The following is an 18,099-nucleotide window of genomic DNA, read 5'->3' as shown; positions in this document are numbered from 1 at the left end:
GGTACATTTTATTGTAGTATGGTTTAACTCGCTCCCCCAATACACACACACATTATATATATATATATATATATATATATATATATATATATATATATATATATATATATATATATATATATATATATATATATATATATATATATATATATATATATATATATATATATATATATATATATATATATATATATATATATATATATATATATATATATATATATATATATATATATGACGCTCCCACGTTTAAATTCACATATATACCCAATAAAGTGGGTGGGGGGTAGCCGCCGGGGTTGAGCATCAAATGCGTTATTCGAAGGTCGCAGGTTCGGTTTCTGCCCACGGCAAGTTATCTTTTCACCCACTTTTCTTTCTAGACATTTACATAACTTCCCCTATACTTTCCTTGGCATTATTGTCTTTTAGATCTCATTAATATTGTGTCAAACATATACACTTCTTTCCCTTGTATATATATATATATATATATACATATATATATATATATATATATATATATATATATATATATATATATATATATATATATATATATATATACATACAAGGTGTATGTATGTGTGTGTGTGTGTGTGCGTGTGCGTGTGTATGTGCGTGTGCGTGTGTATGTGTGTGTGTGTGTGTGTGTGTGTGTGTGTGTGTGTGTGTGTGTGTGTGTGTGTGTGTGTGTGTGCGTGTGCGTGTGCGTGTGCGTGTGTATGTGTGTGTGTGTGTGTGTGTGTGTGTGTGTGTGTGTGTGTGTGTGTGTGTGTGTGTGTGTGTGTGTGTGTGTGCCACTACTCTTTTCAGTTGTATGTGAATGCAAATGCAGAAAGACTGCACAGAATCCGAGTGCTTTTGGTTGTCCACAGATATTTTATTGACTTCGAGAACAACTAAAAAGAAGAAGAAAAAAACTAACTTGTACAGGAGGAGGATAACAACACGAGAACAGCAAACTGTATCTGTATGACTGTCGTAGAAAAACGCTGAGCCAATCTTCGGCATGTGCGTCTAGAAGCGCATATATATATAAGCCTATAGGAGGCAATAAGCGACCGCTCATAACAGCTTATGAGGAAATTTCCTGCAGCTCGTCGTCTTCCTCATCGGGGTCGATGCCGGCGATCTGAACCGGCGGTGCTCTGCCGCCCACCTGGAAGTCGAATGGTTGCTCTGCCAGCTGCATAGTCTGTTGCACCTTGGGATCGCTCATGTCCTGAAAGAACATTTGGTGAAGGCCTGTACAACCGCGAGTCAACGGGTGAACTTTCAGGTCGCTACAGTGATATACAATGCGGTCATAATCGAAGCCAGAAAAGTGCCGAAAGAAAGAATTTGCATCAATATTCTAGTAATATTTAGCGGAATAAAATGTGCGTCAAATATATATAATGCAAAACAATTATAAAACTTGAAGGATAAATTTCACGGATGCTGTGGAAATAGTTGCTTCCCACAACAGCCATCCAATGAGCGGATGCTCTTTTTTATATAAATAAAAATAATAAATCACGGCTACGTTTTACGGTTGAGTTATAATTTTGGTTTTCCCCTTCATTCGTGCAAGCAAACGAGGGGAAAGAAATGAATGAGCTCATTTGGCCTCGAGAACCATAGATGCGGTTTCAACTACATGGTTTTGTATTGCTACCATACTGGAATCCCAGCCATATTGCCACGTTCCATTTCTCAAGTTTTGTTATCGCCCCAACACATTAGACGATTCTCAGCGCAAACCGCGCCTGCAGTTTTCGAGAAGCTTCAGGACTGTAGTAGATCATTTCGATAAGATCACGCCCACTCCGCGAGCTGTACAGATTATTCTAGAACCTACGTCACCGCCAACGATAACGCTAGAACATTCGACGGCAAGAATATAAATGCCGACGCACTTCGCCGCTTATCAGTTGTTGATCGACGGCCGACGCTCCGTTCGCCGCTATCATATTTGTGGTTCTTTTTTTTACGAATGTATGCGTAGTTTAGAACAAACATGTATATATCTATATACATAGATAACTGTGTATGTGCCACTAGTTTCCTCTATGGATAATGGAGCTTGTATGCCCCATACCCATAGTGTACAAGAGGGGTGTCTAAACGAGCACTGTATGTATAAAATGATGTAAAGAGTTTTTTTTTTGAGTTTGAAGTTAATAAACTTCTCTTTGTATCAGTCCAAGACTGCTACTGTGTAGTCCGACTTTCCGTTTACTGGGCACAGGTTTGCCCAAATAAACAACTTATTATTCGACTAGCAGTGTGCTCGATTCGTCCACGTCACGACCACGTGACACTATTCACCGGGGTGCCGTTTGGCACACAGGGTGTTTCGGCCTATTTGCGCCAAGTTTATTACTAGGAACAGGAGAGTAGCGGAGGGTACGAAGGACAGCGCAAGAGCGAGGAAAGTGCAAGGAGGGGCGATACGATATGTATCGCCCCGCCGCGGTGGTCTAGTGGCTATGGTACTCGGCTGCTGACCCGCAGGTCGCGGGTTCAAATCCCGGCTGCGGCGGCTGCATTTCCGATGGAGGCGGAAATGTTGTAGGCCCGTGAGCTCAGATTTGGGTGCACGTTAAAGAACCCCAGGTGGTCGAAATTTCCGGAGCCCTCCACTACGGCGTCTCTCATAATCATATGGTGGTTTTGGGACGTTAAACCCCACATATCAATCAATCAATCATCAACAATATGTATCGTCCATCTGAAAGGTATCGAGTGTGGAGTATGCTCATAGCACGAAAAGACACACAAGCAGTTGTTCGTAAATGAAAAGAGCCAACAGTTGCGGTACCAGCGCGATGCGGAATCGCTGCGCCTGGTTCATCCATTGGGCCCGTCGGTACGCCTGGCGCACGCGGGCGTCGTGGTCGAAGAGCATCAGCTGCTGGGTGCCGCTCATGCCCCTGGAGACGCTGACTGCGTGCGGCGTGTCCAGCCAGCGCAGGCTGCCCGGCGATGGCGGGCCACGCGAAGAGCAGCCGCGAGGAAGCTGCCGCTGCTGGACGCGGCCCACGTTGGACGACGCCGTCGTGTGCTCGAAGGGCAACCTGCGAGCGCGATACGTATGGTTGCACTAGAGCATCAGCGTGGCCTAGGCAACGAAAGAAGTAGTGCACTTATTCTGAGGCATATGCTGCGTTTCTCTGATGTCAACCAAGGAGTGCTTGGTGTAAGCCTCTTCGACCAAGGAAAGCCGAGTCGTCATTGAAAACAGCCAGCACGTCATGTAGCGCCATGATTCGACATGTGCACGTGCTGAACGAGAATACCAGAAGCACTATCTCAAGGGTGCAAGCTGTCATTACTCCATTTTTTCTTAGAGTGATATGTAAGCGAATTGCACCCTGCGGGGTGTGAAGTTTAGAGGTCATCAAAAGTGTACGCGCAGTCGGTCGCGATAGGAACGTTTAAGAAATGCTGGCAGTCCTTTATCAGCCGATATCTGCAAAAAACATTTGAGTGCGCTACATGTTGAAGACTCTTCTGCCACAATATAACTCTGGGGACTTTCCAGTGCTCATGTAGGCAGTTAGTAAAATGTATGCAGAGTGGCGTGCGTGTTGTTATGTGGAGCAGGTTGTGCGGCTGCTGCAGAGCGCGGAGCGAGGTAGGCCGATCGGTTCCGCGAAGGGAAACGCAAAAGACCATCGCATGGGAACAAAGGAGACTCCGTCGTTCACCCGGGTCACGAGCAGAGCAGTCAAAGTCGCCCCTATAGTTTGAAACCAGAAAAGGGTAAAGCTTACTCGGAAGCGCATCTTGCAAGAACCGGGTCAAGCGTGGTAAGTTCATTGTTTGGCATGCACGTGTGCCGTTTGGGAATGCCGCACGGACGAGACCACTGACAGACCCAAACACAGTTGTGGCATGCGGGCGAGCTTGTCCGCCCCGCGATACGTTTTTTTTTTTTCTGGGGGGGGGGGGGGGCGGGGGGGGTTACGCGGCTTCTACGAATAGACGTTTAGTGAGAGCTGACGGAGCTCGAGCCTGGTAATGGTTAGAAGAGGAAAAAGGCACCTGCAGCCCGGAGCACAGCGCAATGCCTGAGAACAGCTACCGTCAGCCGATACACGGGCTGACATGGGAGAGATTGTTACACGCTGAAAAACCTATACCCTCGCGTGTTGTATATTATGACGTGCTTGTTTCCAATGCCGTGTCCATCATGAATGTGTTCATTCGATTGGTGGTGGTTATATCAGCCCCCAAAGTGGGATTTGTTTGTTTGTACACCTTCTGTTTGGCCGGGGGTTCAAAAGAGGGTGTTTGAATGTAAAATGAGAGAGCGGAAGTTCGGGCTTGGACCCGGGCGGGCGCCTGAGTGCTGCAATGAAGCGTCTCTTCACCGGACTACGGCTCTTCCTCCGCGCTGCCACCGAGCACTCGACACCCATTGCGAACCTCGAGCACATTTCCCTCCTTAGCCAGTTTAGAAGCTAGACTATGCCTTTTCTGCGGATATAGAGGCCTTGTTTCATTTAGTGCCTCATGATGAATTGTTCGTAGTGGTCACTCAGGGAGTGTATTCAGTAAAATGGCTAGATAAGGTTTCAATGTTCCACCAGAGTGACATTCAAGAGTTTCGTGTTTCTTTTATAGTTTTATTTACAAGCCACATTTATCTCGATCCTCTTCTGCATTCAGCGGCAGGGCATATGGGTTGGATCATGTGTTGCCCGGTCCTATAATATATTTTTAGCCGCCGTGAACCACTCCCTGAGTCGCGAGCTTGCTGAACTGTTGTAAAGGACTTCCGATATGTAGACGACATTTTAATTGTTACCTCCAAACAACTATAACTATGACCCACAGTGATTAAGTGAGTAGAACTTTGATGAGATTTAGAAAATGCGGCAAAGGCTTAGTTTTTACGCATGAAACCCCGACCAAAGGCTCACTGCAGTTCTTAGATATTAACTTGAATTTTAGTTCGCATCACATCAGCCGGAAATGTGCTCCAGAAGCGCAGAAAGAGCTCCTGCCTTTTGAGTGCGCATTCAAAGATAGTGAAAAGGGCAATTGCAAGCTCGTCCCTGGAATCGGCTCCTACAAGTCATGCTCGAACGCAATGCATGATATGCTTCCAGAACCAAATCAATAGGCTGCTTTCAGCAGGCTTCCCGCCCGCAATCATCACGCTTTGCGATTGGAAAACTTCTAAAAAGGTTAGAAAAGAAAGAACATCTCGGTAGCAACGCGCGACCGCGAAGGAAGAATGTCACACGACGAGCATAACTTGCGAGTGGTTCTTAAGATAGAGAAAGGAAGAGAAAAGTGAGCCCCGTTATTGTCTGCTTCAGGAGCGACACCGCCACAGAGCTCACAAGGGATGGGGGTGAGAAGGGATAAAAGAGTAGAAGTAAAGGTATAGAAAAGAGGAAGAAGAAGCAACAACAAACTGAGGGGATAGGAGAGACAGGAAAGATGGAAGCACGGTCACTGGAGTCCGAGGACGGGGTACACTTGCGAGAGATGTTGTCGGCGTCTGTAGATGGTGTAGAGCAGGTCCAGTAGGTCAGAGCTGCACTGTCGTCGAAGACCGTCGGCGACAGGAGGTGACGTAGGGCCAGCCCAGTCGGCCAGAGCTACGATGACGCCGAAGGTCGCGAGCGCACAACCGGTCGGCACTAAATCCAGCGAGCGAGTCCACGAGCATAACTTGAAGAAAGTGGCAGGCAGGCATGGCGTCCGAGTGGTTTTCTCGACGTTAAAATATCTTTGCCGGCTTACGCCCAAGGTTCTGTAGGTACGGACAATGGTGAAGCGGCTGCGGAAAAAAAATCCCCCCGAAAGTTTCTTGAAATGTACCACAGGAGTTGTGTACAAAATCCTGCTCACGTGCGGTCGTTCGTATACGTGGGAGGGCGCTGCGTCAATGAAAGAGTGGAGGAGCATGCCGCGTCCATTACAAAGAGGGAAGGGGCGGCCATGGGCGAACTTGCCAGCTCATGCATGGGGTGCGAGCCCACATTCGCAAGGGTAAAAATTATAGGCAAATTCAGAGAGAGAGAGAGTAGTGCGCGAGATGTTAGAAGCTTTTTATATTAATTGGGCAACAACTGCGTAAATGGCACGTCAGTCGCTCTGTATACCGCAGAAGGTAATTTTATGCCCAGCTTTTTTGTTGACGATAAATGAATAAAACCACCTGATAACTTGTGCTCTTTCCGTTCGCTCTGTCCGATAGATAGATTGTCCAACGATTCCCATCGCTTCTGATGTCACTGGCCTACCCAGCGATGAAATGCCCCCCCCCCCCCCCCCCAGAAAATAATGGCTACGCTACTGTTTGATGGGGACCAAAATGTTTCAGCCATCCTGTTGTGTCATAACTCATGGCAATTATCACGATAGATTTTCCAACGATTCACATCACTGCTGATGTCACTGGCCTACCCAGCGATAAAATGCCCCCCCCCCCCTTTCAAAAAAAAAAAAAAAAAAACTGGCTACACTATTGTTTGATGGGGACCAAAATGTTTCAGCCATCCTGCTGTGTAATAACTCGTGGCAATTACCACCAGGAGGCGTAAATCACAAATAGAGTAAAAAAAGGATACTTTGTCACTTATAGGTGACGCACACGCTATCGGAGGCCCTCGGAAGTGCGTCTCTAACGTGCAGGTGCATCTGTTCTACGGGCATGTAGTATGCATGCATGCCTGCTGCATATAGATAGCAGTGACAACTATAACAATCGGCGCTGTTGAAGGACGTTTGTCAACTAACCTGTGCCTCCTGGCGCGTCCGGGGGGCGAACCAAAGATGCTTATCAGCGGCTGCCCTCGACTCACGCACTGTCGGATGTCATCGTCCACCTGAGTCACGTAAACATGAATCAGCACGGCAACGTGTTGTGATACAAACGGGTGGATTAGATGGCGATAAACATTTTGCTACCTTCCGCATGACGTTGCGAAGTGATTCGTCGATTTCATTCGAGATCTGACTGCGTATTCTGAAAAAATAAATAACGTATCAGTCGAAGAGAAGAGGAACATCGAGCGAGCAACGCACTGCTATCGTTTAATTTCCGGAAGCATGGACAACTGCGTTTCAAAGGGAGCGAATGCAATAACAGCCGTTTATTATATATTTGTTCATCCGGCCGTAAGCTAACATTCGGATAAAGTAATCATGACAATCGTCTGCTGCAATCTCTGACATATCAGATTTGTAGGAACGGGTACTCAGCTTCGCGCATACCTCAATTTTGGTTGTTGTCCATGCATATGTGCGTTGAGCCATTGATCGAGCGTAAATTTATTCTTTGGTAGCGTCTCCAAGGAACACAAGGTATGGGTACCTAATTTCAAAACTGATATCTCGTAGACCGTTATACGCGCCAAGTTAAGGTCAAACAACGTAAAATTAAGCTGCTTGACAATTGTGCTTATTTTCGGGCTACGTTTTATGAATTAGCAAGAGTGGTACGTTTTAGATGATGTGCGAGTCATGCGACTTGATTACCTGGCGCTGTTTGACGCTGGAACCGACTGAACTTCATCGGGGTCTGCACTATCCATTGCTTCGGACTCCACAGAAGCGTCGTACTGACCCCTCCGAATAACGTCCGAAGCCCTTTGACAATAAAAAAAGAAAGAAGTACTGTCAGGATGCTCGTCAGGATACTAATATTTTGTAGCTTTGGGTGTTTCTACTGGACGAGAACCGGCGCATTCAGCATGTTATGGAATATGAGGCGTTCTCGGTTAATTACCTGACATGCGTGGAAGAGAGAACGTAGTCTTGCATGTTTATATCTTCCTCCATATGCTCCTCGTTCGATTATCACGCTAAAGAAGCTGAGTAACTCGCAAGAACTTGAAATATTGCTTTGTAAGAGCGCACAGCCAACTCTGACAAAACGCCGAGACACGTCTGGCATCTGGTACGCGAATTCGGTGCAGACGAATATTTCAAGTCGTACAAAAACAAACAATAAACAGTGCCTCATAAGTTATGAAAATCAAAACGCCCACGCACAGGTGTTTCTAAGCGTCAAAATTGAAAACAGGGCAAAATCTTTTTTTTTTCTGCCTCGCACATAAGTCGCAACAGTTATGCTGTTTTGCGGTACATGGTTGTTAGGCGAGAGCGCGCTAGCAACAAGTTGGTTTCGGTTTTTATTCCGGAAGTTCGCGCGTATCTACGACAGTTCCGTTGAGACGTGTGCTATATAAGCGTCAGCACAGCTGTATTTTCCGCAGATTTCATCATCATTTTGTCGTACGCAGCGTTGGTGAACCTCTCTGTTGTAAGCAACTTGTTTGGTATTTCTCCTGTTTGCCTCACTACTGTTCTCAACTTGCTACTCATCACGTTTGTCTGCGCATTGCTTGTCTTGACAAGCGGCGCGATCTGACCGTTTCAGCTGTATTTCCCGCAGATTTCATCATCATTTGTCGTATGCAGCGTTGTTGAACCTCTCAGTTGCAAGCAACTTGTTTTGATATTTCTCCTGTTTGCCTCACTGTTCTCAACTTGCACAGACAAGCGTGATGACGAGTAGCATTTCTTATTTTGACAAGTGGCGCGATCTGATCGTTTCAGCTGACTTCACATAACGACATTATTTGTGTTGCAGCTTTCCTCGTCGTTCGCGCACCAGGAAAACAAAACATGCCGGAGCCCATCGCCAAGGCACCGCCCCTTCAAGGCGTGCAGTCCAACTTTGTAAATCGGCTGAGCGAACTGCCTGCCGTCACGAGTCTGTGGGAAACGGCGGCTCAGTCGTACGCCCGCGCCAAGGCGAACCCGGGCCTGCTGGCGTTCGCGATTGGCACCGCCGAGAGATCGGCGGCAATGGCATTCGCCTCTAGCAAGCCAGTCGTGGACAAGTTGGCCACGCCGATCAGCATTGTCGACGGCTTGGCCTGCAAGGGACTCGACAAGCTGGAGGAAGTCTACCCCGACGTCAAAAAGAAGCCGCACGACCAGATAATGACCGATGCCGTCGAGTACGGGCGCAAGAAGTACGGCGACGTGAAGGATTACGGCATCAATAAGGTAGCTGTCTTGTCGTCAAGGGGGGGGGGGGGGGGGGGGGTCACCTTGCTTGCCCGTGCATCGGTATTCGTGCCTATCGGGTTTCTCCGTCACGCGCTCGAGGTGCGCAATCGGCGGATCATTTAACGCTCTGGTTATTTCCTTGTCATTCACGGACACTTGTAAAGCAGTGTCTGCGTGTCAGCTGTAGGGAACGAATGGTCTTTCGATTTAGACGGCGTTTACGTTAACAACCACTTTACCGTGTGTTAATATCGCAGTATTTCCTTATATTTAAGCTGTAGCTTTGGGATAGCAATCCCAAAGCTTCATTCAATTTTGCTGTGAAGTGGTGCAAGCTCTCTCCACTGTGACTCGAGCTTCGCCAAAATTTTGAATTTCGAAGTAAGCGGGCTATAGACTATAGCCTTCTTTGAGTGCACATGTGAAATTGCCGAAATAGCCATCCAAGGTTTCATAAGCCACAATATTGCATATTATTTAGCCTCACGCTATGGGCAGTGGGAGCTTTTCATTGGTTAAGCATATATTTCTATGTATTGTTGCAAGGCATGGTGGTAAAGTGAAATGGAACTGGCGTTTGAACAGTGTGTGATATTGTGTAATTCTTTGTGGTGAGCAGTGCGCAGCTTGTTTATGGTGAAGCTAAATTAGACGTTATATCGCGCCATTGTTGAGGAAGTGCCATTTATATCTGCTCGGCACATCCGCTTTCTAATCCGACAGTGCAGGGCTGCAGCAGGATGATGAAATGACTTGCTTATCTCCACTTGACGCACTGTTGAATTGAAGGACTCTGCGATTTTCAGATCAACGACATCAGGAGTGTGTCTGCTGGAACCGTTCATAGGGTGGTGCATCCTGCGGAGACTATCTCGCAGTGCCAGAGTCAAATCTTGGTTTATGCCAAGCAAGCTCTTGCTGCTACTGAAGCTACATTGGACCAGGTATGCCAGCTATTTTAATTTCTATAGCAAAGCCACTGGTTGTGCTTACTGGCCTACCTAGGGGATATTTAAAATTAAAAAAAAAAGGGAAACATATTTGTTGTGTTCTGCCAGAGTTGCTCATTTGCTTTATAGGGTAAAAAAACCTGTCATCAGATGTAAATATTTAGCAATTAAAAACCACTCAATCGTTATGAGCCTCCTGCGTGGATGCCTATGTTAAATCTGTTGCTTCCCTCCTTGCTGGATCTACAGCAGTTGTAGATATTTCTTTAATGGCTAGGTGCTCATTATATCGTAATTTTTCCCATTAATAGGCACACTAGCATATTGCATACTTAGTAGCATTCACTTATGTACCTCTACAAATCGCTTACATAATTTAATTTTGTTAACTTTTGTTACCTAGAGGACCACATTATGATGTAAGTTATGTATCCTATGGTGTTACTTTTTGCAGTTCAACTTCGTTATTTAAAATGGCTGTTGTTAATGAATATGGAAATGTAGAAGATATGATTTAAGCAAATGGCTGCAAGCAGCTTTTATTTTGCTCAATGATGTTTGTATTAATCTGTGCTCTGGATGAAGTTATTGTTTAAACTGGCTTTTGAAGAATTTCAGTCCTAGCTGTCCCTTGTTGAATAGCTTGAGACAAGTTTTTTAATCACTTAGATGCTAATTTTCAAATGTTGAAGTATTTTTCACTGAAAAGTTATAGTGGGACCGAACTTTGGAAGTTCATGGCTTTTTCTTCTAAAAAGCGGTTGCACACAAGATTGCACCAATTTTGGGCGTACTCTATAGACAGACGTCACGAGGTTGCCAGCCCGCGACTCCAACTTTGTAGAACATAGCGGAGTGTACAATCGGGGTTGTTTCTTTACTCACGTAGGTGATTAGCCGCCACGCTTTGGTCATCTTGGTGATGCCTTTCCGGACTTAAGGTCTATCCACGCGTATCCTTCAAAAAATTGGCATCTCATTATTGTTTGTTTTTGCTACGTTGCAAACTCTATAAGAAGTGTAATGTTCACAATGGACAGGAATCTGCGAGATGGTTAATACTTCGAATATTCTTTGCTCGAGCATCCTATGAAAACATGTGGCCAGCTCCTTTTTGCAAACACTGTCGAAACAGCCAAGCTGATCCCCTTTTATCATTCTTGCCTTCACCCATATTTGTGTGCCTCTTATGGTTTAAACTGTTCGTCAAAATGTGCATTGTAAATTGCTCTTCTGTACAATATTTGAGCTACATTTCCGATGCATCCCGAACAACTCAAATACTATAGGTATCATTCGAACCACTGCTGAATACTGCTGCTGTATTTAGTTATCTTTTTGTCTGCCTATCTTTCTTCACATTGACATTGCATTACTTCTAATATCACTTATATACATTCCTTCGCATTATTTTCTGTTTGTTCTCTTTAATATTTTGTCTTCGCGGGTTCATATCCCGGCTGCGGCGGCTGCATTTCCGATGGAGGCGGAAATGTCGAGGCCCGTGTGCTCAGATTTGGGTGCACGTTAAAGAACCCCAGGTGGTCAAAATTTCCGGAGCCCTCCACTACGGCGTCTCTCATAATCATATGGTGGTTTTGAGACGTTAAACCCCACAAATCAAATCAAATCAATATTTTGTCTAACAAAAAAAAATGAGCCCTTAAGTTTACTTTCCTCCCTACATCTGAAAGAGTTGTCTCATTAAATTCCTTGGGCCAAGTTCATGGGGCGATCTTGGCCCACAGTAACACGAGTCAAGGACTGCAATAAGAACTGCCCTATCTTCTTTTCAGCACATAGCGTCCCTTGGAATTGACATGAAGAAAGATGGCAACGAGGCTGTGCCTCCGGAAGAGGTGGCTCTGCTCGCTAGGCTGGACAGCATCTCCCGCAAGGCATCGACGTGCGCCTCGCGTCACGCCGCCCTGCAGCTGAGGGTGCTGCAGCGCTATGCAGGCGACTCCATTGCCCGTTTTCAGATGGCTCTGCAGGTGATCCAGAGCATGAAGCAGAATCTGGCTGCTGGCACCAACCAGTCCTTCCAGGAGGTCCTGGCTCGCATGAGCCTCCAGTCTTCCTGGCTCCAGGGACTACTGAGCGATCCCACTGATGAAGCTCAGCTGAAGGTGGGTGTGGCACAAATGGAACGAAACTGGTTTAGTGCCATATTTGATGGAGCGACGCATAAAGGACACAATCACTCGCGCATAAAAATGGCTCTGGTACAAGCGCTGGACTGTAACTTCATTGAAGTCCAGTGCTTGTTTGCATAATTTTAATAAGTGTGCAATTGTGTCCTTCGTGCGCTGCTTCGTCAAATGCTGTGGCTCACAAACTAGCCCTCGGTACATTTCGTGCTGCCATTTGGCAACTGGACAGGTGCCCAAAGATGTCGCGTAGTCGCACCTTGGAAATGTCAGCTCAGTTTTGTGAATGTCAAACCAGACACACAGCGTGCCTCCCAAGTAGATGATGATCATGGTAGGGTCCCACTGGCAACTTTGGCTAATACCCTTGTACATGCTGACCCAGTAGTTGATGTCGAAGCCAGCTTGGGTGGAAAATGTACCGGGATTACAGGTGCGGAACACCCTTAGGTACATTGTGGTTGGCACCACAGCTGTAGACAAAGGAGCTGTTGTCAGTGGTAGCCATGGTCGGTTACTGGATGTCGCGGTGAAGCTTTGTGGTGAGGATGGGGAATATTCACCTCCATCAAGTCAGTTAAGCAATTGACGAGTCGGTAGACTGTAGTTTTTAGACTATTTAAGCTATATAGCTACATTAACCGAAGCAACGCTGAACAGTTAAACTTGGAGCCCGAGCAGAGAGAGATCATCTTTCTCTTCGTCCGGCACACGCAGGCATGGTTCAGAAGGCTAGCAATATGCAAACGGTAATATTTATCTTTAGCATGTTTTATGAGCCATGCGTGCTTCACATTGCAATACAGGGCTACACACAGGCTAAGCTGACAGTGCACAGTGCTACACATATCTGTCCAGAACATGGTAATGTTGAAATGCAATGAAACCAACTCTTTTTTACATCTGGAGTAGTAGCCTATGTGAAATTCACCAATTAGAAGTGTGATAGCAAATTGCAGTGCATGTGGTATTGTCCACATGGTTCAAAATTGCTTTCTCAGAACTGTTAGGAAGGTAACAATTTGAACAGCTTACCATTTCTCTGGCTTGACAATGTTACCTGAGGTTGCCCTTTCAATGCAATTATCTTGCATAGGCAGCACTGAAAGATCTGTTTACTGCCTCTAAATATGCTTTGTCTAAATGCAGAATATACAGGCCACTGTGCTCAATTTTGCTCGAACTGCATTGAGTACGGCTAGTTGTGCACTGGAGCAGCCTGCAGTCCTGGTTCGAGGCATGTCCTCCCAGTTGCAGGAGTCCTACAGTCGGCTGCTCAACTCTATATCCGACATGCTGCAGACGTTGACGGGCGTTGCCAACATCAGCGAGCTCACTACAGTCACACTCAACAACCTTCACCTGCAGTCCATCCGGCTTGAGTATTCTGTCCGCCTGTTTACACACCAGGCACTGGAGTGGCTGGTGAGGCTTCTTGATTTAAGGTTGTGTAACGAGGAACGTGATTGACACGAAGGCCGCCGACGTAGCCGTGTCGATTTCGCCACTGCCGAACTGCTGAAGCGGTGCGGCTGCAGGCGTCTAGTCCGTCAAGATTGTGGGCTCGTTCTTTCTGGCTCTAGTCCTAGCATGAGCTGCGCCACAGGCATGGTGCAGTGGCTAGTGAAATGACGGTGATGGCGACGCTAAACTTCTTTCTGTTCGTTGGCTGAACATGTTGTATTGCAGCTGGTGCAAGCTAGTGAGCCAGTGTCGCTCTGTTTTATTTGCAGCTCGGCCTTTTCCACTGGGGAGCAGTTCTTGTTTTCTACAAGTAAAGCACCAGGTTCTCGTTTTCTGATGAACCCCTATTTTCAAGTTCACACACTGGTGTCTCTTACACCAAATTGTGCTGCATCAGTGTTTTTTATAAAAGGTTCGGCTGTTGTGCATATGCGTAGGCTTGCGCAAATATTCGAGCACTTCAAGTATTCGAATGTGGTCCCATTATATTGGAAATTTTGAAGTGTTCGAAATGAACAAATAGGTGCACATTAGTCAGCATGTAACCCCCTGTAGGTGGTTTCACTGTAGTGGAGGCATGCTGTGCCATGAATACAACCTATCCAGGGAAATCATTGCCGTGAAGCCCCACTTCAAGGTTAAATGACCATATTATCCCCTTGCATCAATTCATGATTTTTAAAATTTGAAATCTCTTTATGCCAGCTTTTATGCCTTGAGTATAGAAAACTTTAAAACTTGGCTTCATAGGTTATAGCTTGCATTCTACCAAAAGTGAAATCCTGCTACAATACATAGTTTTCACGTGCCGTCACTGACAGGTTCTCTGCGCTGGGTATCTCAGCATGGCATCCACAGCGACTTCTTATCCCATAAGAATGGCAGTGCAGGGGAGGCCACACATTTATTCTGTCCCAGTGTTCTTTTGTGCTCTCCCTGCTTTCTTCAGTCTGCCAACCGTGGGAACACATAGTAACGCCAGGGGGCACCAGCACTAATTTGATGCCAGTTTCTTGCTCCACGGATTTGATTAAAAGTTCACGCAGCATCTAGACTATCTGGTACCCCAAAACGTCTGCCACAGTGACGTCAATATAGAACTATGTATTAAGTTGCTTCTACTTCCTTTGAACCAAAAAGAATAACATTTGAACATACCTTATTTAAATTAAGAAAAAAATATTGTGCAAATTAAGCCATGACAAATTTCTGCATTTTCTGTATAATATATTGTATGTGCTATTTGAATTCAATTTGAAACACTTCGAAAAAATCGCTGTTTGCTTTGCCTTTACTTTGAATTTAAATTTGGCTATTTGCACAAGCCTACATATGAAAAGTAGCCCACCAGCAATGTGATGTGGTCAACTTCCCTTCTGTTCACGTCGCTGTATTTTGTTTTATTTTTTGCTGAAAACCTTCTAGATTCCATTGAGAACCCGCAAGCTTAGGCAAAGCAAGTGTTTGCATGTAGTCAGCGAGTGCACAGTTGCGCGGACAAACATGCTCGAAAATCCGCGGGATATGCCTTTAACGCATAGCAGCATGGATATTGCATACCAGGGTCAAGAATAAACTCTACGGGCAAAACGTGGACTGCATTTTTTTTTTCTGTGGTAGATTTTCTGTGCTGTTAATTTTTCCTTATAAGTGTAAACAGAAACAATTGACATTGCATCTTCTTCGACACTTTGCAGAGGTGTAGTGACTGCTTGCACAAATGCTGCTCTAATCAACATCTCTTTGCCTTTCCCTTTGCCTGTTTAGACTACACTTCCGGGTATGGAGCGCCTGTTGCAGACCCCCACTGAGATGACTTCTTTTGGCTCAGACTCCACGCAAACGGTCGAGTCATCGTCCGAGGAAGAATCCTCTGCAGATGAATCTCTGTAGCCCTTTTTTTTGCCTGCATTCATATAAGTATCGAACAAAGCTTTTGTGTGAGGGTGCACCACTGGCATTTATAAACCGAACCAAGTTTTGTCAGTGAGGTTGCAGACACATTCCATATGTATACTGTTACTTAAATAAAGCTGTTTGCTTGGCACACTTGTCTATTGTAGTTGCTCCTTAAATTGCTTTAAAAAAAAAAGTATACACTGCATAAACAGCTATGTTGGATTGTACGCCCCCCTTAAGGGGGGGGGGGGGGGGCATACAATCCGACTTTCCTGTTCACACGGGGTGTTCTTCTTGGAAGCGTGCTGTATAATGCGTGTACAGTATATTCCTAGACAATTTCCTGAAGACGCAGTAACGTAGCAGACATGTTTTGTTGAACGAGAGAAATTTCACTTCAAAAGCCTGGACATCTTGGAATACATATACATCCACAGGAACACGATTGCAAATTAGAACCAACATTTGGCAACTGGACGTCATGTTCAGAGCATACCGCATTTCCTCGCGTAAGGAACGCACTCGCATAATAAACGCACTTCCAACTTCAGTGATCAAAATTTGGATGTTTTCCCCAGCGTAATAAACGCACCCCCCTGCATTCATACACTGCAGTCCCGCTAACCGACACCAGGCGCCTCCTCACCCTTTGGATCTCTCCCGTTTCTTATGACTTTGCCGATCCCCCTTAACCACCTCGGCTCGCTCCCGCCCCTTCTTCGCCCGTTGCCACATGCCTATTGCTTTTCGTTCTAGCTGTGCGCGGCACGTCCCCCGTCTTATCTGTGCGCCACAGCGGGGTTCTTCACGAGTAGTTCCAGTGTAGAGACATCGTAGCTCATAAGCACACAGCGAGCGAAGGTCACCGAACTGCCCCCCCCCCCCCCCCCCGCCAAACAACGTCGGTCGCTTCCTGCGAACTTCCTTCTTCTTTAGCTCACATTTTTTTCTTCAATCTTACTGTCCCTTTATTCTCCGTTTCCACCCCCCCCCCCCCTCCCGTGAATGTATCGGTTGAGGTGTCCTCACATGAGAGACAGTTATGGTGCACTACACCCCCCCTTTTTTTTAGGTTCATTCGAGTCACCTGCACCGGTCGGAACCGGTTCATGGCTGTGCACGCGAAGTTCAGAAATTGTGCAGCGCGAGTTCAGCGGTGCAGGCACAACACGACACCCGAAACAAATGACGATGTGCCGACAAGGTGTTGGCCTTATTTCTTTTCGGTTAATTTACACCATTCAGCAAACACTGACCTATAGCGAAACGCACATGCGATCAGTTTATGAGGCGCAAACATCTTGGCAAAACACACCGCATTTGTAGAGGCGGGTACGGCGCCTAAGCCACCTACGTCTAAGTGCTGCGTCGTCTGCTCGGCTGCACGCGCGCCTGCACCAAGCCGGCACCGTCAGCGAAGGAGGTGCAGGAAAATTGTGAACCGGTGCTGTACCACTTCTGCACCTTTCGAAACGAATGGCAGAGTTCAGCGGTCGTCAATGCTGCACCGCTGAAACGAATGGTAAGGTGCAGCACCTCGTGAACTGGTTCACGTGGTGCAGGCGAATCGAACGGACCTTTTACCTTTCCTCCTTTTTCTAAAGAATCATCACTACCCTCCCCCCCAAAAAAAGCCCAAACGCGGGCACGCGATTTTCGAGCAACGGCGGCAGGGTTTGCTGTCGCGAAGGGTCATTGGTCGTTATCACGTCGCAGGTTTCCGGAAAACCTGAAAAAATCGTTTGGCGATTTCCGCAACATGGTAGCACCCCCGATTATCGCTTTGCTTGTTATCTACGCGTAGAGGCACTTCTCAAGTAGAAGCGAGGGGGGGCGGCCGTATTTTGTCGTTAATCTTGTTATCGACGGTTCGCGTTGATGCTTCGGGAGTAGCAATTGCTGCAATGTTGCTTTCTTGCAACCACCATGGAGGAAGGAAAATTTTTCCTTCTTCCATGGCAACCACGACCTAGTCGTGCTTGCTGCAATGCTAACGGCGCCGTCACGGTTGTCGTGCTCGGTTGCCGCGAAGTTGGCAAAGTGCATCGTAGCGCACGCTTTCGGGCGCCCCTCGAGATCACAGGAGATACCACTGTTGCGGTTAAACAATTGGGAGAAAAGATAGCCGCAAAACGTTTTTATGGCGTACGCGCTACGCGGGCGGCCTTGGCGACGATGGATGGATGGATGGATATGGCTGTACCCTTTAGATCGGGCGGTGGCTAGCGCCACCAAGCCGTAATACTTAATGAACTCAAAACTATATTTATTTATTTTTTCCTTAAAAAGTGAGTTTGAGGATTCGTACTTTGCAGTGAAGAGTTTAATTTTCACTCGTGCCTTGACTTTAGCCACCAATCAGATAACCTCCTTCTAGTTAAGTCTACTTGCTTAAAGTCTATTTTGCCCTCCCGGTCCCTAAACCCCAGTGCTTTGAAAAACTCTGCGCCGTCATCCTTAACTATAGGGTGAAGCCCTTTACAGAACATTATCAAGTGTTTGGCAGTTTCTTCTTCCTCTCCACACGCACTGCGTACTGTGTCTACCCCTTCGTATTTGGCCCGATATGTCTTGGTTCGCAGTACTCCCGTCCTTGCCTCAAACAGTAC

At 46.3% G+C, this 18,099-nt stretch overlaps 2 protein-coding genes across 3 annotated transcripts; one reads left to right on the top strand and one right to left on the bottom strand.

Moving 5' to 3' along the window:
* Positions 1-862: 862 nt before the first annotated feature.
* Positions 863-8,076, bottom strand: LOC119165224 (uncharacterized). 2 transcript variants are annotated; one of them, XM_075895657.1, is made up of 6 exons: positions 7,736-8,076; positions 7,486-7,596; positions 6,916-6,973; positions 6,745-6,833; positions 2,807-3,062; positions 863-1,225 (listed from the first exon to the last, which is right to left on the bottom strand). In XM_075895657.1, the coding sequence occupies exons 1-6, from the start codon at positions 7,786-7,788 to the stop codon at positions 1,079-1,081; spliced, it is 714 nt and encodes a 237-aa protein (XP_075751772.1). In that variant the 5' UTR covers positions 7,789-8,076; the 3' UTR covers positions 863-1,078. The 2 variants fall into 2 exon arrangements, with proteins under 2 accessions (XP_075751772.1, XP_075751769.1); XM_075895654.1 differs by lacking the exons at positions 6,745-6,833; positions 6,916-6,973; positions 7,486-7,596; positions 7,736-8,076 and adding an exon at positions 5,483-6,111.
* Positions 8,077-8,120: 44 nt separating this feature from the next.
* Positions 8,121-15,638, top strand: LOC119188251 (perilipin-2). Its single transcript, XM_037436196.2, has 6 exons — positions 8,121-8,272; positions 8,603-9,024; positions 9,834-9,971; positions 11,774-12,106; positions 13,277-13,552; positions 15,359-15,638. The coding sequence occupies exons 2-6, from the start codon at positions 8,638-8,640 to the stop codon at positions 15,482-15,484; spliced, it is 1,260 nt and encodes a 419-aa protein (XP_037292093.2). The 5' UTR covers positions 8,121-8,272; positions 8,603-8,637; the 3' UTR covers positions 15,485-15,638.
* Positions 15,639-18,099: the final 2,461 nt, after the last annotated feature.

Source organism: Rhipicephalus microplus, chromosome 1 (assembly GCF_043290135.1).
Source record: "Rhipicephalus microplus isolate Deutch F79 chromosome 1, USDA_Rmic, whole genome shotgun sequence".
In the NCBI taxonomy this organism is placed as follows: Eukaryota; Metazoa; Arthropoda; class Arachnida; order Ixodida; family Ixodidae; genus Rhipicephalus; species Rhipicephalus microplus.
The sequence above is the reverse complement of the archived record's forward strand: the minus strand, read 5'-3'. Positions and strand labels throughout refer to the sequence as shown.